Genomic DNA, 22,166 nt, shown 5'->3' on the forward strand with positions numbered 1-22,166 from the left:
TGCAAGCAGCTAACGTCACGAAATATCATTAAATATATTTAACTTTGTTGCATGAGTTGGAAATAAAATACGCGAGACGGATGATTCGCTCAATTTAATCGAGCTTTAAGAACATAATTTAACGTTCAGGGTAAGTGAAAACTTTTTTCTTTCCCTTTTTCTTTTATCTTTTTTCATTAATGTATTTCTTGTTCTCTCTTATCTTTTTTTTTGTTTCTTGACAGAAAATCCAATTTGCTATCAAACGTTCTTTTAACTTGATTCTCTCGACATCCCCGTAAAGGGTTGCGGGCTCGCCCTCGCGAAGAAGCCACCCGGCTGATCGCGACCGTCATTCACCGCCATCGCGCTAGAAATTATCGATTTTCACAAACTCAGCGTTCTTTGGTGGGAAATGACGCCATGAACGACTATCCATTGGGCGGCATCGACTTTGATCTTCCTCCATTGGTCGACGAGCCGGTATAAACGGTGCTTTCTCGCAACTCCTTTCAGTTGTGTTGTTACCTACTTACTGTACACTTGGTAAGTGATCTGCGATTTATATTGTTATTATTCTTGCCTTTTTACAATTTGCTAATTCGTTAACGCTGCGCAATTAAACAGTATATCCTGCTATTTTCATTTCAATTTACGTATAATTTCCATTTACCTCACCAAATGTTTATTTTCCTCATCAAATCCGAAAAACCTTTTGATTTGTTAATGTATTATACAGATGAGTCATAAATATGTCTTAAAATTTCATATTCCTGGATAAAAAGGAAGAACAAATGTAATTATTAAATTTTCTTGCTCAGACATGTGTGGAAAATTATGGACATTTTGAGTGCCTTTTGTAAATAAAAAAATATCTAAAACTTTTAAATTTAAATCAAATCATTATTTGATACTACTTGTATTTGTCCATTATTTCGATAACGAGAAGCGTTTGCGATCTAATGTTAATTCATAAGAATATTTGTTCTTCCTTTTTATGTATGAGGAACACCTTCACGAAATTTCAAAGCATTTATGACTCACCATTATCTACTATATGTTATTATCTACGTTTATCAAGAATACTATAATTACATTAGACAGAAAATTATCCTTTTATTAGCAAGTATTTAGACAAATTCGTCGCGTTTTATTAACGCTTTTAAAACTAATTGTGCCTTACGAGTCAATAGCCAGATATTGAAGTAATGATTACATTGCGACAACAGTATAATATTATACTGTGTGCGACTGGCATATCCTACCTTTATTTTATCATGGGATTTAACCATTCGTTGGAAAATCAATAACTGCACACATTTGGATTGTAAATGATATTCTGCGATTATCATATCGAATCCGCAAAACGCGATAGCTAATTGCATATAATACAAAATAATGGCTACGAAATAAATAGCACATATTCGATTAATTACAATTAGCATTGATCAACGTTATTCGTAACGTACAAAAAATTGAATTGTTCTCTTTTCAAGTTGTAAATCGCAACCAGAAGTTTTCCCACGTACCAGTTACTATCATTTTATGTAAAAACATGTTTGCGAGTCAGTGACTTTTAGCGAGATGCTAGTCGCGCTGAAATGTTCGAGGAGAGATTCTACTTCGTGGAAGATAAATGACGGAAAATTAGAAACGCTACATCTATGTTTCGTGATGCATTGTGTTCGCATTATATCGATTCCAAAACGCCCACTCCGCATACATATATGGCAAATAAGCTGGTAGTATTTTCGCGTGCGATTTTCATTTTACTTCATCGCACATGACTCATGTTATCATCCATCGATTCTCGCGACGACTTGAAGCGAAGAGTTCTTCGAAAAATAATTCATGAGCTCGAACTTGACCTAGACTGAAATAATCCGATTGAATCAAGCAATGATAAAAAGAAGAATTGAATTGCGATTTTATGTAAATTGATTTTATGAAATTTTATATATATTTCGAAAAAATAAAAGGAGAGAAGAAACACGAACTAAAGTTTTGACATTAAAACAAAATTTATACGCAGAAAAGTGTCATTCTATTATCAAAAAAATTATTACTTAATTGACTTTTTCTTTCAAGTTTCAACGGTTATCTTTAACAAAGAATATTTTTTGATAATAATCTTATATACTTACTTACACGTTTTAAAGAAAACTTATTATTATGTACTCAAAATAAAAATTTATCTTTTTTTTGAAAAATATTCTAAAATTTTATCAAAGAAGCGATTTTATATTAGTTGTTGGAATTAATTCGTAGCGTTTTACAAGTGATGGGAAGTACTTTCATTAATGTATTTTTTAATGCTCATGTGAAATAAATAACATTCTTTCATTAAAAACGCTACGAATTAATTCCAACACCTAATATAATAAAAAAATCGATTTGTTTTAATTTAATGATCTTGATTGAAGTATTAAATTTTATTATTAGTATTCAAAATATATTTTCAATAAATTTAATGTTTGTAATGATATATTTGTTTGATATATATGAATTTTTGAAATATTTGAAACAAATAATTAACATTTAAATACGGTATTTTTCTATGAATATATATTACACATACATATATTTTAATTATTATAAATTACATAATGATGAAAAAAATTCTTCGTTGGAGAAGAATGCTGACAATATCTCACAATTCTTTTCATATGTACATATATATTCCATGCTTTTTTTATCAAATATATGATAAGGAAAATCAATACAAACCTTTCATTTCATATCGGTGTATTCTCGCAAGGATACTACAAAAGTTTTGCATTTTTTGAAGGCTATCTTGATTTCTTTAAAAAGATAGCAACAAGCAAATTAACTGTTTATATGTAATTGAAAAAAAGAATCTGAATTTTTTAAATTCAATTTATGCCAGTAACAAAATTAAATTATACAAAATTAAAATTATAATAAAAATTACATATGATATAAAAAATAAATGACTTCGAAATAATTTATCGAATAACTTCTAGTCTCAGCAAATTTTATTAAGTCCAAATTCAAAACATAAAAGCATCTAAAAACATGAAGTTCAATGACAGTTCGAAAAAACTCTGCCATCGCAATGATAAACGCATGTGACGTTGCGGAGGCACGGCACCAACGCGATGCCTTAATTCGTCATGCGGTGAAAATAATTCAACGTGGACTTTGCACTGTGTTCTTTATGAGAATGATGACGTTTGTTCTCTCTCACAGTTTCTATTAACAAATTTCAAAACGCACGAGCGCGATTGTTGGACTATGTACTGGAACTTTCAGTTCGTCTATTGCGTAATCAGCTAGCTAACGGGATTTCAATCAAGTAGTCCTCATATAACTCATTTACAAAATCAAAGAAAGAATAGAATACTAATAGATCACATCGAATGATGCTAGCTTTCTCTCTCTCTCTCTCTGCCCCTCTTTTGAATTTTTTAAAAAAATGTGGAGTCTTGAAGTTTGCTGATGCGACGGTTTCCTCATATTGAGTGAATAATTGCATACTCACGATGCACTAATTTTACCGCATAATTGTTCGTTTAAACTAACAGATCAACTAGTTGCAATTGATATTCAATAAACATTATTCTACGAAGTAAAATAATCGAACAAAGTCTGCTGATCACGCTTCGTCGCGTTCTTTGAACCCTCTATCATTTATTTAATCTACTTATTTATATTTCAACATCTAGACGAAACAAAATATAAACATATTGCTAGCATTGCGACTCCAATTATTTTTGCGACTTCTTATGTATAACACCGTATCCAAACACAAACGATACCAAAGTCGCAAATGACGAGATATATTCATACAAAAAATATACATATCGTTTAAACGAGTTGATTATAATTGTAAATAAAGACGTCGATCTCTAAGCCTCTCTCCTCGTTATTGGCAAGTCACCAAGCTGATCAAAGTTCTCTCCTCACGACGGTCTATTTCGGTATCCGGCCAAGACTCTTCCGGGGGGCAGAAACGAGAATACGCCCGACGCTTCTACATTATACTTCTACACGATCGTGGGAAACCCGTTGTCAATGTAATTAAGAGGCACGTGCCAAGTGATAAAGACGCCGGCAGACGGATCTTGCCAATTATCAATCGCGATGAGCGATTAACGATATTACAGTATATCATTACAATGGCTCGATAGCCCTCATCCAGATATTCCAGGATTTCGCCGCGTGTGCGTGGTTCAAGATGATAATACGATATATTCACATAAGAGTGGATTTTTGACGCTGATTAATAGTCTCGAGACAAATTCTTCAACGATCATTGATCTTCGATTCATGCGCAATTGAATATGCTACCTTTGGTCGCGACGCGATATACTTTTACGCTTATCGGATGTACCTCGATTCTGTAACTTTTAATGATAATTAGATATGTTATCATTAGGGCAGCTTTGTTATGATACTGTATAAGGTATATAATATCTGCGTAACTACAACGATACCGACACTGCCGTTAAAGAATTACAGAATCGGAGTACACCCGCTTTATTTTGTAGAATCGCACTATATAGTACTCACTCTCTCGTGGGATAAAAGCAGCTGCTGTCAGTTTAGCGGCGACAGTCGATCACGTTCGCATCGAATGAATTGTTTTTTTGTATCAGAATATTGTATGGCGTTCTTTTGCGATCGTTTGTTCACAGGAGAATAGTATGTATAAAGAAGTTCACCATCAAGAAATCAAACACGAGTGCTCACGATCGGGAGGGCTCCACGCGTATCCCGATCACTTTAGGGAAACGTACCTTTAAGAACACCAGTTGAATCCATGAACATCTGAAGGTTCTTGTCCTCTGGTAGGACTTTGTATATAGTGTACATAGGATCATTTGTCTAATAAAAAGAAATCCCGCTGGAAGGAAACGAGCGAGTTCAAAAGGGAAAAATTACTGTCACGCTGGAAGAAATTAGCCAATTTATCCAAGAATCCTGCACCATCCTTCACGAGGCATCCACGCTCACTTTTAACAGCACGCATCAGCAGTAATAAGAGGGAAAAAGATCTTGGAAGAGAAAAAGAGTGACCAAACAGCGGAAATCATGAAGCAAGGAATGTCGGACGACTTTTCACTTGGCGTGAAATTACTTACCGCAGGCACCGCGGCCTGCATCGCCGATTTAGCCACCTTTCCGTTGGACACCGCCAAAGTCAGAATGCAGGTGAGCCAAGTAATAATAATTGCACTTGAATTATATCCTTCGAAATAATCGCGTGTTATCTCGTTGCGTCTTTTTACTCACCTACTTTTCTAGAAATCGAATTATTTCTTTGAAATACGATTGAAATGATTTTTCTTCAAGATCGCGGGAGAAGGCCAAGCTCTGTTGCTGGCATCAGCGGAAGGATCGGTCTTTGCAGTAAGAACGAGCCAGCCAGGATTGTTCCAGACCGTCGCAAACATCGTCAGATATGAAGGCGCAAGGTACGTTGTTCGTTATCATAATAGTAATTTAAAAGTCGGTGGTAGGTAGAACAACTTTATTTGCGCTATTAATATTTGTACATAATATTGTAATATATACGGAATCTGTAAATGCAGGATTTCCTCTTGCCTAAGAGTGATAATTCAATTTAAAGCTTATAGAAAATATTTATAGAGCAATCGCTCGTTGATATAATAACTATTTTATATTCAACTGTCGCTCTCTCTGAAATAATAACATGCGGTACTTTTTTAATTGCGGTAATACACAAACTATTATTAACCAGATTTCTTGTTTCGGCGTGTGCCAGATTAAGCCAATTAATTTTTTTGTTGTCTATTAATTAAATTACATATAAATATACTGACCATAAAAAAATTAATTCAGAATACAATTTGTTAAATGTACAATACTTAAAAATTTTTATATATAAGTAATCACAAATTATGTGTTCAATTTAAATATAAAAAATACTTATTTATATTTATTTTAATACTTTAATGATTTATAATAGACATTTATATTTATATAGAAAAGCCTTATTTAAAAAAAGCGATGTGTACTGATTAATTAACTATTTAAATAACTTATTTAACTGTTTTTCCTGTATTGTCAGTAAAGAAAGGATCGGTGAGGAAATATTTACGGCTTATCGTGTTTTCATTAAAATTTTGCTCGACATCTGGCACATGTACGTACAATAATTACTTGTTCTGGAAAACTTTCTAGATTCTTACGATTGATCTCCGAATAAGTATGATTTTTATTTCGTCCTCTAATCAGATGCCATGGACGAGTGCTCACTCATGTAAAAACAATTTTTGCATAAGCAAAATAGATAAAGAAATGCAACTACTTTCCAAAAATTACACATTATATTTGATGAAGATCGAAATATATAAAACGAAACAAGTACAAGTTTAATAAGACTTGTCAATGGTATTTCTTGTATCAATTTCTCTTATTGTTTTATTACTTTTACGGATTATTCTTTTACTTCTATTCTGCACGGGTTGTCTTTCGCATCTTTTTCCGAAAATCTTTATTCGAAAAATTAATCAAACCGTTCTGTTTCGTTTCTTTTATACAAAATATTTATAAATTTCCAATTAATTTGTACAATAAAAAGAATGACAATTGATACGTACAAACGTGGATACGTGATGCTTCGCGTAAACTTTTTTGTACGGCGCATAAATGTCACGAAATTTTTTTCTATATCTTCTGATAGTCATTTCTCCAATAAAACTGCTTATAAAATTTTGAAAGACAACTTGCTTATCCTTCTTATACTTATCTCTTCGCGATATATTTCTCTTAAGTTTTCACGTAATTTCTCTCTTTTCTTTCTCACTTTCTCTTTTTGATTTTATTTCATTTACTTTGTCTATATACTTATATCTATATTAATATAGTTCATTTACTTTCCTAATCACCGGTGTCTTCTTCTTCTCTATTTTTGAATATGATACAACATTAAAATGCGCGATGAACGTGACAAATAATGCACGCTCTCTCTTGGTTATTTCTCAGCTCTCGAATTACTTTTCTTTTCTTTCGCGCGTCTTCGAACTGTAAATCACTTCATTAACGAGTAATATTGATTTTCGCTTTAAAGCATTCAATATGTAGGATATCTATATTGTAGAAAAAAAATGAGGTGCAAAATTGCGCGGATAGGAAAAAGACGAAGAGAAAAAAAGGAAAAATTACGCAATATTTGCGTAAAAAAAGCGAACAATATTTTTTTTTTAAACCATTGAGATAGAGAGAGAGAGAGAGAGAGAGAGAGAGAGAGAGAGAGAGAGAGAGAGAGAGAGAAATGTGTACAAACGATACCCTGAAAACGAGTTTGAGGGTGAATTGTGAGGGCGGTGTGCTTGAGCGAGGGTGGTTACAGGAGCCTGTACGGAGGTCTGTCCGCGGGACTCCAGAGACAGATGTGTTTCGCCAGCATACGATTGGGCCTCTACGACAGCGTGAAGTCACTCTACGCTGGAATCTTCGACGGTACAGCCAACAAACTCCTAACTTTTGATATAAATATATCTTCTATGATATATACGAGAGTAGCCGCGCGCGTTACAATTTCAACAATTACTTAAACGCGTGTATAATATAAAACGTTTTGTCACATTAATAACACACGTAACGTGCAAACATATCGATATTAGACAATATTTAATGAATTATAATTGTAAAATTATATTTGAAATATATTTTTATATACACTCATAAATATTTATTGACGATTAAATTCTTGCCAATTATCTTAATAATTTTAATATTGGAAAACATAAATATTAAAAAAATAGTCAAGAATCACTGTTAATAAAAAAAAGTCTAATATTGAATGTCTAACATTATATACACGCATATTCATATCGACACTCGCTTTATCACGATGAAAACTCTCATAAACTTCACGCGCAAATCGTCTAAGATCATCTTGATATGTTCCTCGTTCTCATTTTTGTCGTTTTTGAAATTGAGAAAGGAGGAAAGGAGGCAAGTGAAAGAAAATTAAGTATACAGTCAGAAAATGGAAATGGCAGAGGTAAAAGATTGAATGTACAGCAAAGGCGAGGATTTGAACATCTTTTGTAACTCTTACTCTCTGCATTGAATAATCGTGAGACTATTACATATTTATGCATTTTATTTCATTTACATTTGCAGAGAAGTTTTCATTCTTTAAAATACGGCATTCAAACTATTTACGACATTCTTTTTACAAAGTTTTTTTAAATATTTGCTTAATTCAATAATTCATCTTTGATATATTGCTGAGACTTTTCTAAAATTTTGCTCAATCAGACATGTTTGTATAATCTTGCGATTCAATCTCTATGTCTACTTTTTTAATTTTTCGGTATCATTATGTTCGTGAATTTTACATTTCATTTTTAAAAGCTCTCAAAAATATGTGTAAAAATTAATTTGCAGAATTAAATAGATTATTTATTAGTTCATTTGTGTGCGCATCAATATAATACCAATATATTCCAAAATGTTTTTTTCCTAATTTTAAGTAGCGTTCAATTCTGAATTTTTACATTTATTGATGATTTAAATGTAAATTATATAATTTATGTTAATCTAAAATAATCTATTGTAACTATTAGATTTATTTTGTTGCTGGACATATCCAGAATATCAATAATTCTGTTAAAATAAGACTTTTATTAAATAAACAAAAAATTTGCTTCTACATACAATACATCCTGTGTTACGACTCAAAACAGGCTTATTTACTTTCTTTGAAAAAATAAGACATGATCAATTTATACGCAAATATAATCTCAAATTTAAAATAGAATTTCGAAATTGTACTCTTTTTCAATGTTTACAGAAGATTTAATTGATTTATTTTCATTATCTTGATACAATCGACAAATTAATTTTTATTTTTGGGACATTTTGCTCGTGATACAACATCATCGGTTCTCTATAATAATTTATTATTTATTATTAATGTCAAACTGATTGCAAAAAGTTTACTAACGCTTATGAATATTATATGAAGACATTAAAACCGACATTGATCGTAATTGATAAACATTAAATAAGAGATAAAAAGTGATCGACGCACAATTTGCGTCGATTTTATATCGCTTTTTAATTCTTAAATTATGTCAGAGACTAGTTCTTCATCGTGCGTTTTTATTTCAACAGGTAACAATAAGATCGGTACATCGATGAACATTGGCGTACGTGTTGCCGCGGGAATCACGACGGGCGCTTTGGCAGTGATGATCGCTCAGCCGACTGACGTCGTTAAAATCCGCATGCAGGCTGGGAATAATGGACGATCATCGGTAAGGTATAGCTCCACTCTACAGGCATACAAGAGTATCGCTAGTGGAGAAGGCGCGAAGGGTCTTTGGAGAGGTGAGTCTTCCGGTAAAAATATTTTTAATCTTCCTGTATTATTTATAGAATTTTTGAAAGATTGCACAAACAGTAGATAAGACATTTTTTGAATATCATAGAAAGTAATCCTCTATTTCGTCACACATAGGAACCATGCCGAATGTCTCGCGTAATGCTATCGTGAACGTGGCGGAGATAGTCTGTTACGACATTATCAAGGACCTCATTCTGGTTAGCGGTTATCTTAGTGACGGGATACCGTGTCATTTGACCGCCGCGACCGCCGCAGGACTCTGTACCACCCTGGCGGCAAGTCCCGTGGACGTCGTGAAGACGCGTTACATGAACAGCATCGCTGGCGAGTACAAGGGCGCGATAGACTGCGCTATCAAGACCTTCGTCCAGGAAGGTCCCACCGCGTTTTATAAAGGTTTCGTGCCAAGTTTCTCACGTCTGGTATCCTGGAACATCGTATTGTGGGTGACCTATGAGCAGATGAAGTTGCACATGAAGAAGCTACATGGCATCGAGTGAAGTCCTCGATTACTTACCAAACCCGATTATTCTGCCGAACCGGCACGGAGATCGGTATAATCCACTTCTTGTATTACCTTGTCGAAATTCACTTTCGTAGAATATTAGCGTTCGTTTAGATAAACGTATGAATCAAACGTAGATAGACCGAAAGCTTGATATTTCAAGATGCAATTTCAGCCAATGATAATGAATATCCTCTTATTACCTGCTTCTTTATTGTCCGCTTTCCTAAATTCAAGTGTGCGCACACGATGTTTATCGTCGAATCATTCAAGGAGATTAATCGCAGATCAACCAAAATTATTTGCACCGATGGAAATAATAGTAGTAGGAGTAGCTACACGCAATCTCATTCAGTACTACAGTTACTTTAGTTTTTATATAAATGTACACATGCGATGTTACATTAAAAACAGTAAGGATTTTTTAACAATTTGTATAAAATAAATTTGAATTTCATCAGAAAGCTTTATATATTTATAATAAGGCGTTAGGCTATTTTAAGATGGATTATACAATGATTACGTAAATCGTTAACACGTCAAACAGACAATAATGTTATCGAAATTCATTCCGATATTTTTAAATCTCTTAAATCTCTCTTTATATTAATCTCATGAGAAACTGTGATTACAAAATAACGAATCTTCTTTTTAGCGTCACTTTAATTAACTGATCATTCGTGAACGTAGCATGTAATTTTTGCATACAATATAATCTCGATTCAGTCTACAATTTATACTACAGAGCACAATTTATATTGTCAATCAACGATTTTTTTAAAACTATATTACTATATATTAAGAAAAAAGTTAACTTAATTGTCTTTATTTCTTTTGTTAAAGAATATATGTATTTAAGTAAAATATAATATATGTCTGATTTAAATACATACATTCATCATCAATAAAAACAAATTAAATTAGTTTAATTTAATGAATAATTTTTTTCTTGATGTATTAATTTAATTAAACAAATAATTTAGTTTGCGAGGAATATTTGAAGAACCTCTATTATAGAAAAAATTATATATTATAGAAATATTTGTTATTTATAATGAAATACAATAATTGTCAACTCTCATAGAATGATGATATGATTTGAGATACAATTCGCACGATATATCCGTATCGTCGAATTTCGATGACAAAAACTATTTGATCTTAAAATAATATGTATAAGTATAGTGTACGCACAAGTACATGACTGATTATGTTTAATTGAATACAACATATTTCTATCAAGAATTACATTTTTCTAAAAATTTGTTTGCAGTATTAAAGAAATAATTCCGTTAAATAGTAATACAAGCAACAAGTAACAGCACCTGTAAAGCGCTAAAAAAAATATATAAACGCTTTTTAACGCTTTGTAGATGCTGTGCTATTTGAGAATATTCTCATAAATTCTGCAGTATAAAGTTAATTATAAAATGTCGGATAAATTGTTTCTTATCAGAATTTAAACACTAATATTAATATATTAGTATTAAACATTGCGATGTTATATTTATATTTAATTACTACAATATTGTAGTATTATGTAATATAAATAATCATTTATTCTGGCATCATTCAACGCATTATGTATTGATCCGCACATTATTATAAATCATCTTATTAATTTTCTAAATTTCTCCATTAATTATCGTTCGGATTATTGTGCAGTATATGTCACGGCATGTATATTATACTAGAAATACCTATATTAAAAAGCACAACGTAATAATAGCCGAAAATTACAAATTTGCAATTAGCGTTATATCGATACGCAAATAAAAATCTTGTCAAAAATCCGTGGAACACAAATAATTGCTTCAGGAAGTCTTAGGAAGATCTTATAAATTTACAGAGAATTACAACTCATTAACATTTATTTCCTCTATATTTATATAATTATGTGTACAAAGTATAGAGCGAGGTACCGTGTCAGGGAATGATACAGTTCCCTATTTTATTTTGGTATTATCTAAATCTGTTTTGCCTTTCAAGAGACGATTCAAATTTCCCAAAAGTGTAAAGCTTTCTAGAGGTCATTGTTTTATTACTGTTTAGATCTTAGATGATGATTTTATGATGATATAATTTCAACTTTCACAAGAATTTTATTTTGAAATTGAATAATCATATGTGGCCATACTTAAATAGTATATTAAATCATATATTAAATAATCTATAACAAACATGATCTTGTTTACTATGGAACATAATTTATGAAATATTGATGTCCAAGATATGTATAAATAGACTTTATAATATGTAGATAGTATTTTCATAGAGAATAGCTTTAAATGTTTGTTACGAGTTTTAAATAAATATTGTTTGTGAAATATTTCTTTTCGTGAACTATTGTTTTGTACTATACTATATTATTTTATTCAGAATAGAAATAATTTTTGTATTAAATTTTAACTTTATAAGTGCATGAGAGTAAATATTTGCAATAAATTTTGTTGTTAAGATAACTGTTCTGATATTTGACTGAGGTGCAGTTCCTTAAGTCTCAAAATCGGAATCATTGGATTCACTACTGGAAGATATGTCGTCGTCCATGCATCCTGATTCCACGGGAATATGTTTCTCCACAGGAATTCTAAAAAGAGTAACAGGCATAATTAACAAGAAACATATTGAATAATAAGTGAATTGTCGATTAACTTCAAGAGTAATGGATGTATAAATTAAACGATAGCTCTTTTCACTTACTAGCTATTAGTGTTAGTTTACAGAAACATTGTTAGTTTGATTGATAACGGAAAAGACATCATATGTTGATACAGAACAATTTATAGCGAAAGCATTAAGTTAACAATGCTCACACACGAATGGTCACACACAAATCTTGCCTTATAATACAATTGTTTATTTATCTCATTTGCTAAGAAAACGCTGTGGTATGATGTATAGCATGTTTATCTTGAATACATTTCGGTATCTTCCGTGATTTTCGTAAAACACACATTCTCGGACAACAGGCTTGCTCTGTTGATCTATATTGAATATATCATTCTCTGTAAAACCTTTTATTTTAGCTCGTAGAAAGTTAAAATTTAGAAAAATTATTCTTTTCAAAAAAGATCTTAGAAAATAATTTTACCAATTAAATACAGTCCCTGGAAGTACATACACATATATATATATATATTTCCTTTTAAATATTTTGCAAGTTTTCTTTTTTAATATATAAATGTTCTCAATCAAATGTATTTCAATAAATTTATATTTAAATCGATTTATACCGTAACAATGAATTAATAACAACAAATTTGCACGTACTTTCCGATGGCCCAATCGTCACCGTCATCCTTCATCATCGATAAAGCTTGGCAGAAATCTCTTCCAATGGCTTTGAGATCCTCTGTGTCGAGATGTAATCCCGCCAATACGCCTTGATCGCATCCACAAAAACTGCTTTCCATCGTGTAACTTCTATTTGAATAAAACGTTAGACGAGACATAGTGACATTTTTTTCAATCACAACGTCGCAATATCAGTAATATTGACTTTTATAAATATAAATACAAAAGAAAACGTTTCACCAAGTTAATGTTAATATTAAATATAAATCGTATAATTTAGAACAGATTTTTTTACAAGACAATCTCAACCTTACTACACAAAAAAAAAATCTTATTGCGAGCCAGATCTCAATCTGCTCAGGATATAGCCGTCGTTTACCTCGGAACACCCAACTGCCTCCATATAGCGACCCTGGCGGTGGATTCCTTGTTCCTTTCGACCTTGAAGGAGCAAAGTGGCAATGCGAAAGCTGGTGATGTCCTCTGCATGAGATGCGGTAACATCTGATACAGAAAGAGAGTCACAAAGATTAGGAGATCGCATTTGGAGGTTCTAATGAGAATCAAGGTTTCATAGTCCAAGAAGAGAAATACTTTCTCGGAGCACTTTCTCAGTGTAACGCTCTAACTAATGACATTAATGTGGCAGAGCAACGCGCAAAATGAATAGGCGGCTGTCGGCGAGTAATTGCTCGTGCAAATCGAAAGTTCACATTGAATAGACGGTCGTTCAAAGTGATAAACGTTCGCCGGGCTGGCCCGGTGGCAGGTAAACGTAGGATAAATGATGCCGCGCGAGATCTAAAAATATTATCTAGCCTCGATTCCCTTCCGTTGATTCCCTTACCAAATACTGCACCGGCTGGTCCGGTTTCGCCCTGTCCGCGGCGCTCCAGGAACCCGACCTTGAACAACCGAACAGAAACACGTTCTTCCTCCGCGAATGGCCGTGATAGTCGACGAAAACGTGAGGCGGTCTCTGCAGCACCCTGGCGCAGTACTCCATCAGGCCTTTCGTGTGATAGATCACCGGATGATACATTCGATTGGGATTGCTCCAGCGTCGGTTCAGGTCCTCGTTCGTCAGACCGTATCGATTGCTGCAGCAAAAGCATGTCGTACAGATTTAAAAACAGACAACAAGAGGAATCGATTCTAGTATAAAAGAAACCGGACACCGGTTCTAACCGGACACTTTACAGAATGCTACGATCACGAACATCGCGATCGTTAAAACGCTGAAATTGTTAAAAATCGCGTTCGCTATTGCCCACATGTAACGTACCACGTCGTCAATTATCTCGCGAGATTGGAAATTCCGAGCTAGCTCTTTCCGATGTGACATATATTTCCTGCTTATTTTTTTACGGCTTCACTTCCTTTCAACATGGATGGGAAACGTATGGATTTCAAACGACTTCATAATGAGGTAATCTTAACGTCTTCGAACGAGAATATCAGAAATATTTATGCGTCTCTCAGAGAGAAGTAATCTGCAAGCATTATTTATTAACCAATTCCCTAAGATGCTCTCTCTCGGATTTGCGACATAAAATATATACGTATGTATGTACGGTAATTTCCTAATGTTTGCTAAAAGTATTCCCTTCAAACATGTTAAGTGCATAGGCGTATTACGATGGATTACGCAATGGTGACAATTCGTCTTGATGTCGTTTACGATCTATGATCGAAAAGCGGAGGGGATCTTGTGAAAGATCATTTTCATTTAAGGATTCAGCCGCAGTTAGAAGGACGTTTCCGGTGGCCGGAAACCGAGTCAGAGGAAGTGACGCCTTCGTGTCGCGCATAGCTAATAGCGAGACATGGCAGGTGACAACCGCTTGAATTATGACTGTCGTCTTGACGTCGTCTCTTGATGTACCTATGCGTTCCGTACTGATATCTCGACGTCATAAGTAGATAGCGAGTATCAAGTAGATAGTGAAAGAACTTTGCACGCGGATACTTGTAACATTTAATTCCAATGGCGGATTCAAAAATTTATTAAGAGAGGGAGGACCATTGGCTCACCGCAGGCGAAATATTTTGTTAAGGTTATTACTTAAATGTACATTTCATAAAACATTTTATTTAAAATTATCTTAATATAAAAGAAAAATAATATAATAAAATCTATATGTGTTTTACTCAGTTTTATATCTAGGGATTTCTTAAATTAAAAAATATTTTTGAAGTATTAGAATTGTGATTAAACGTTAAAAAAAAATGTATATTTTATTATAAATATTTTTAAAAAAGGAAACTCCAAGGAAAAAAAAGAGCCGAAGCCTTCATGGATTCATTTCACTCAAGTTTCGTAAAGAGACATTGAAGAATCGACTCAGAAATTTTTTCACAGATATTTTTAGCCGCTATTAACAGCAGCACAAGGATTGTTTATTTATATTAACTCAATTTAAACATGAAAGCACATAACGAGAGCGACGACTGCCGTCCACATTCTGTATGGTGTACACTTGACGGTGTCCCACCAAGAGAGAAAGAGGACGTTCACCGGCGCGCCACGTTCGCAGAAGCTGACAGCGAAAGAGGACAGTCATTCGAGATAATAGATCTCATCATGTGCATGCAATGCCAAAAAAGCGGTCGCGCCGCGCGCGTTTCAGAACGCGCACCGAAACGAAATCGCGCGGAGAAGCGCAACGCTTCGTCAGGTAATGCCATTAACATTCAACATCTGACGGGCAGAAGCATCGCGTCCGCGAATGGTCCCCGTTTCTATCTAGGGGCCCGAGATAAGATTTGAAGTTCCCCTCTTCTAAATTTATACTCAGGAAACATGATACCAGACCTTTTACTAAAATTAAGACGAGATTATGAGGAACAAGTTATGGTCTCGACTACGGTTATCATCTCTTTAGATTTCGACCAGAGATTCCGGCTTTTTGAACGAATTTCCGGCTCTCTGGCTGACAGAAAAGATTTCATGAGAGAATGCACTATAAGACGATAACAGTTTTAACAGCAATCGTAAGCAATTCTCCGGTAGGAAAGATAGCAATCGTTATCTCAACGCTGTGTGCGGATAATAATAAATCAGATATTTACGCGATATACAAATCATGGAATTAAGGATCATTTATACTGGCTGCAGTAAACTGTTAACTTATGCCGTAAGCTATAAGAAATTGACATTCACAGTCGAAAGTGTGAGGAGAATAATCGAGTCCATTCTCCTTACATTGACTGTGATTGGTCAATTTCTTATAGTTTACGGCATAAGTTAACATTTTATAACCAGTATAAATGAGCCTTTATATAAGATATTATTTTTCGCGTGATATGGCGGAATTAAAAATCGGTCGCAATGCGCGACTTTTATTTTTTTACGATGTAAAATATATAATGTCAGCTGTACTTAGCGAATGCCATTATTTTGCTATTGTATTATAAGTGTGTGTATGCGCACATCTTCGGAAATACAACACCTCATCCAATTCCACCATGTATACAAATAATAATAAATCTATAATATATTTAAATTTCTCTAACATAGTCGCTTAGTAATCACTTAGTAATTTATGAATGTTTAAAATTCATCTTTTCCAAATTCATGGAGATAATGCGAGTCGAATGTAGAAAGAACGGCAATGAGTCACATGTTTGCAAACGATGATTGAATGACTATACAATGAGAGTGTTGCTGTTTTATTAATCGATATAATGGGCAGCATCAGTCTCTTCGTGTCGACCGCCAATGTCAATGACTTCGAGGAGGGAGCCTTGACTGCGAACAGACTTCTCTCACCTCTGTGGAGAAAAGATCCTGTACAAATTACACGTAACCGACCACTCGTCTCAGACATGCTCCGTGTCAAACGTTCAAAGGATACCGCTCATACGTTACGTGATACCTCGGATATTTTAAAAACGATCAGACACGCAAATCTGAAACCATTAAATCCGGTCAATTTGATTAAAGAATTGATTGACTAAAATTTGATTATCGATAAGTTGTATGCTTTGATTGATTATAGTGGCAGGTTGTTCGAGATCAATCTGGAGATTCTTCGAAGTATGATAATCGATAGTCATTAGACTCTTCTAATTTTGCCTTTCCGCTCATTTAAGTCCGCTCGCGTTACGATCTCTGCGTAAACGAGGCATAAATCTAGTATAGAAAAATAGGCAAGAACGGCCGTACAAAAAAAGGGGTTGTAAGATATCGGAGAATTCTCGGTATAACCGACGGAACAAAATCGAAGAAGAGACGAGCGGAAACGAGAGGACTCGCGGTCCGTTCTTGTGATCGTAAAGCGAAATCCTCTTCTTGGGAACTTCTACTTTCCTAAGCCCTTCTTCTACGTATCGCGTATTTCTTCCGTGAACTTTATTACCATCATGTCCGCTCGCATCTATCTCCGTCCCTTCTTCCATGGCCTAGCAGCATTTTCTCCAGGGTTATCCTGGGGTTTGATCGTGCAACCGCTGACGGACGCTTTTTCCTTTCTCGACTCTGTTTCCACATCTCTAAATCTCACGCTCTCATGAGCAATCTTGTCGCGGGAACGTCATTTCGTAAAGCATTGTCAGTATCGTGACACATGCAAAAGTGCATAATACTTTAATATATATGTAAATATCGTAAACGTCTTTATTAGCGACAAAAATGCTAAAGAAAACTTTATTTGAATGTTTACGTATTAAATAATATGGTGCAAAAATAACCAACGAAGCATTAAAAAAAAACTGCTTCGATAAAAGATACGGACGAAAATAGAAGATACCATTTTCAGCAAGAAAGTTGAACGATTTATAACGATTCTGTTCAGCCGGTCATTCCCTGATACATTTAGCCTAATCAACATTATCGAAAAGCCGTTGTGAGCGTTAATCGGTAAAGGACGCATCCTGTTTGCTTTTCTCTTTTATGACACTAAAAATATCATAAGTACATAACGAGATTCGACATCGTTATCTCCAGCATTCCAACCTGATTCGGAGACACGCAAAGCATTTAATTGAGGGCTGTGAGCATTCTGGACGCACAAACACGCGCCCCGGGGGAGAAATCGAATGACGATTCTCTCGCAATCGTCGTGTAAGGACTAACTGCACATTAGAATATTCGTGACCGGTCTCGATTTGCATTCCTTTTCCAACCCAAGGTCTCCGAAGCCGACCCTTTTTCTACGGACGGCAAAGGGCGAGCAAATCCATTCGCTCTTCTATACCTTCTTTCTCTTTCTCTCTTTCTCTTTTTTTCTCTCTTTTTCTCGCTCACTTTAGTCTACCATTTCTTCGAAGACGCTCGTCTCCGGTTAAAACGCTCGCCGACACGGTTTCCTCTCGCGAGGAACAAAATGCTGCTTCCTTACGAGTTTTTGCAAGTGCAAGAGAGATTCGCGAAGCGTCGAAAGTACTCTTCAAAGCTTAAACCTGTCGATAAGAAGGTATTACAAATATACACAGGCTGTCCGACGCAAATCGTTGAAATTTTCATGACGAAACTTCCGATAAATTATTCCAGAAATAGATTGATCGGATAGGATATCCTATAAAGATTCAGAAATCAAATGATTTGACGATATCTGCAACTTTTATTCGTCTTCCTTATTTGCCAGTCTCTCCAGTTCGAGAGATACGATATTATGCGAGACTGAAGTGACTACGTTTGTCCGAGGCAAAACGTCTTCGACAATTACGAGATTCTTTTCCCTTGTTTTTGATTACGATTTTTTCCTTAGAACGTCTATAAATATTGTTATGATACAATTTCCGATCGCACTATTATCAAAACGATCACTGATAAAACTATTATCAAGAAAGAAATACTAACTAATTTGTAAAATTATACTGCTATTACCGATCTTCCTACGCAATGCCTCTGAATTACTGTGTAAGTTCAATTCTCACGATTCAAAACTCAATGTAAGACGAAATAAAAATTTCCAAAATATTGTGTTATGACATGATATACTGAAAAAAATACAAAATTATATTCCACTCCGTATCGTATGAATAGATAGGAATAAATCTCTCATAGTATTAAGCTCATCGAGCCTTTCCAGGGCACTTTGCTGCGTACGTCGCGTCGCGCACGTCTAATCTGCATATGTAAGGATAATGGCGTTGCCGCGTGTAAATTATTTTTACATACGTGGGCATAAGAGCGCGTGAATACCCTGTGAATACGTACTCGTGTAGAAGAGCGTTTTTCTTGGAAAAAAAAAGTCCCGCCACTGCTATGCCCGTACGTAACGAGCTGCCCGATCGTGTTAAAACCTCCGGGAGGGCGAGCCTCTTCACCTCGACCCCGTAATCGCAAGCGAGTTCACGGTTTCAGGTTCTAGGTCGTTCTCTCTTAAACCCCAGGTACCTAACCGCAACAAGAGCGTGAGTAAAGCGGGCTGCAGCTACGCGGGATGATCAGCTCCTAATGATTTGCGATCAGTGCGACTCGTTATTATGGGTTACTCAAGCGTTTCGTCGTTAATTGCGGCACGACGTTCATCTCGCGTTGAATAAAAAAAAAAAAGAGAAAGAGAAGATCGGGTATCTTGATAACGCGCTCAATCGTGATATCACGTATTCCACGCATGATTCTACCACGTCACATTGTGCGCGGCTGCTATGATTTCATTATATTCCACGAGAAACGAACTGTCTAAATATATCCAGCAAGACAGCGTCTACATAATAAGATACGCGGGTACGTAATCGATGAGTTGTGCTCCAGAGAAATGATCGGTAGTCAAAGGCGATGTTCTCAACTTGGTGGCCCTTAGTACATTGCTTGTCTTTTACGTCGTAATGATTGATTATCCGAACAATATAGTTGTGCGAGGAAAAACAAGATACGGAACGCTGTTTCACGGTTGCGATCTCCTGTCATAGTCCGCGTTTGATTGAATCTCACAATCAGAATAGAAATCCAAAACTTTATATAACGTATATTATTTGAGTCCCACAATATTTAATGTTCAATAATTCTAAAATTTTATAAGCAAAAGTTTTTTACCTTCTAAAATTGTTAAGTAAATAAAAATAAATTATTAACGATGTTCATGTTTGTTAACTTTAATCTTTGTCAAATAGAAGGAAATTAATATTATAAAAATGTGATGTTTGTAACGAAAAATTAAAAGCTGTCAAATGTTACTATTATTCTCGGTATATAAGTAACATCAATATTACATAAATCTGCCTGAATACTTTTACTCGATAAAGAGATTACGTCGTTATGGTAAAAATATTTGAAGGACTGAAATAGAGGTGAGAATCACTGTTTTAAGACTCTCCAAAGAAAACAGCAAATCCATAAGTTGTTCTGGTACTAACTGAATTATGACTCCTAAAGAGTGAACCATAAAAAAGTGTGCAAGGTCGTGTGGCCCTTTCGTACTATGAAGTCGCTCGACCACTCGATCTTGCACACATATATAATTGGAGATTCTTTCGGGATAGAACCGAATTCTATAAATAGTTACGGTTTTTGGTATTCAGCTGTCAAGACGAGTCTTTTTCTTCAATCTTCGTTTTTCTCGATATTGCTTTACTATTTTCGATGATCGAAAAACATATTCGATTATTTGCGAAAAATAATATTTCTAAAATTATCACAAATTTTTGTAAATTGGTGACACAACATGTTGAATTATACAATGTATAACATATTTATCGAGCTTCCTTTGAATTTATATAAAAAATTCACTTCAAAAGCTGTTATGTCGGTTTATCGTCTGAATGATATGGAACTCATCCCTTATCGTTGAGATAATTTTCAGACATACTTATTTGAAGCATCTCATGCTGCTTCGATCAATCGCGAAATGCATGAGGATCACTGTCCTAGAGGTATCAAAATGGAGGAGCGAATGCCGTCGAAGCCTTCGGGGCAGTATGGCTCCTCCGATCGTCTTGGTCCGAAGCTGTTCGCGAGCTAAAACCGAGAGTTCCGTACACAGAGAAAAAAAAAAGAGAGAGGAAGAGAGGTGCGGGGTAGTGAGACGAAGGGGAGTATACCGGTAAGAGCAACGGGGAGGAAGGAAGGGTCTCTGGACGGGAAAAAGATGAGAAGAGATGCTTGGAAGGAAAGGAAAGAAGAGGGCCTTACATAGCGATTGCTGGCAGGGCTTGAAATAGACCTCGGCAAGAATCCCCCTGTGGCATCCTCTCCCTCGCTTCTCCTGCACCTTCCAGCCATCTTCCTCTCGTCTTCCTCTTCGTCGCGCAGCCGACGATGGTCGCCGCTGACCGCCGTTGGCCGTCGCTGGCCGCTGCGGCGTACCCCGGTCTTCGCTTTTGTTTTAGCAAAAAAAGACCAAGTCCCTTGGCGCGGCTGTGAGAAGTTGTTCCCTAGCGTCTCCCTCGCATGGAGCGGATCAAGTGGTAGGAGGGAGGAAGAGGAAAGCGAAGAAGACGACGAAGAAGAAGAGGATGAAGAAGGCGATGAAGAAGAAAACGAAACGAAAGAGAAAAGTAATGGTAAGAGAAAACGGAAGGACGAGAAGACAACGACGACGATGAGATGGTGATCGTGCCTGCTGAAGAATCGCTTGTTTATCCAGTACACCGAACTTCTGCTTTAGTCTCACCCACCACCACATACATGATATATATAGGAGAGAACCCCCGTAAGTATCGCCGGACTTAAGTGCACTTGAGCGGACGCGATGCATTCCCACGGGAATACCACGATGGGAATTCAACCTGTTAAACTGACCTATACCAAGGTACCCAGCGGAACGTGACTTGCGCCATGAGCGCCATGTATAAGCCCAGGCATTCATGGTACGATTGATATGTACAGAAATCTGGACACACACAGCCGGTTCCCCGCAGTCAAATATCCGATTTCTCTTAGGCAAGTCTGCAAGCGCGAAAACCGATGAATTTTATTGTAATTCATTCGGCGTTAAAGGAAGATATATAATATGGAATATGAAAGCGAATTAATCTTCCTTGATTAACAAAGGATATGGAATCTCTCGTAAAAGCACTCTCTCTTTCTCTCTCTCTCTATCTCTCTCTCCTTTCTCCATTAATAAAATCCACATCCTGCATCAACACGTT

General features: G+C 35.3%; 2 protein-coding genes across 6 annotated transcripts in view; one reads left to right on the forward strand and one right to left on the reverse strand.

Annotated features, from left to right (window-relative positions):
* Positions 1–377: 377 nt before the first annotated feature.
* Positions 378–12,159, forward strand: LOC105154289 (dicarboxylate carrier UCP2). The gene is made up of 6 exons (XM_011069710.2): positions 378–525; positions 4,638–5,154; positions 5,296–5,417; positions 7,319–7,428; positions 9,094–9,309; positions 9,440–12,159. The coding sequence occupies exons 2-6, from the start codon at positions 5,035–5,037 to the stop codon at positions 9,823–9,825; spliced, it is 954 nt and encodes a 317-aa protein (XP_011068012.1). The 5' UTR covers positions 378–525; positions 4,638–5,034; the 3' UTR covers positions 9,826–12,159.
* LOC105154288 (cytosolic carboxypeptidase 1) overlaps positions 11,684–22,166 on the reverse strand; it is a 32,939-nt gene continuing 22,456 nt past the window's right edge. For 3 of the 5 annotated variants that reach the window (XM_087403603.1, XM_087403604.1, XM_087403606.1), the window contains 4 exons: positions 13,975–14,227; positions 13,507–13,631; positions 13,104–13,256; positions 11,684–12,817 (listed from right to left, as the gene is read on the reverse strand). In XM_087403603.1, coding sequence (XP_087259729.1) covers positions 12,706–12,817; positions 13,104–13,256; positions 13,507–13,631; positions 13,975–14,227 — 643 coding nt within the window. In that variant the 3' untranslated portion in view covers positions 11,684–12,705. The remainder of the gene's footprint in view (positions 12,818–13,103; positions 13,257–13,506; positions 13,632–13,974; positions 14,228–22,166) is intronic. The other 2 variants (XM_011069705.2, XM_011069706.2) reach the window with 2 other exon arrangements.

The sequence above is a fragment of the Acromyrmex echinatior genome, chromosome 2 (assembly GCF_024713525.1).
Source record: "Acromyrmex echinatior isolate Ae372 chromosome 2, ASM2471352v2, whole genome shotgun sequence".
Classification (NCBI taxonomy): domain Eukaryota; kingdom Metazoa; phylum Arthropoda; class Insecta; order Hymenoptera; family Formicidae; genus Acromyrmex; species Acromyrmex echinatior.

What these genes read in the sequence shown, in the direction of transcription:
- LOC105154289 (XM_011069710.2), top strand. Translation starts at nt 5,035, where the DNA reads ATGAAGCAAGGAATGTCGGACGACTTTTCACTTGGCGTGAAATTACTT. An exon ending in GTCAGATATGAAGGCGCAAG is followed by an intron (nt 5,418 to 7,318) that starts GTACGTTGTTCG and finishes GGGTGGTTACAG; the next exon opens with GAGCCTGTACGGAGGTCTGT. An exon ending in CTACGCTGGAATCTTCGACG is followed by an intron (nt 7,429 to 9,093) that starts GTACAGCCAACA and finishes TTATTTCAACAG; the next exon opens with GTAACAATAAGATCGGTACA.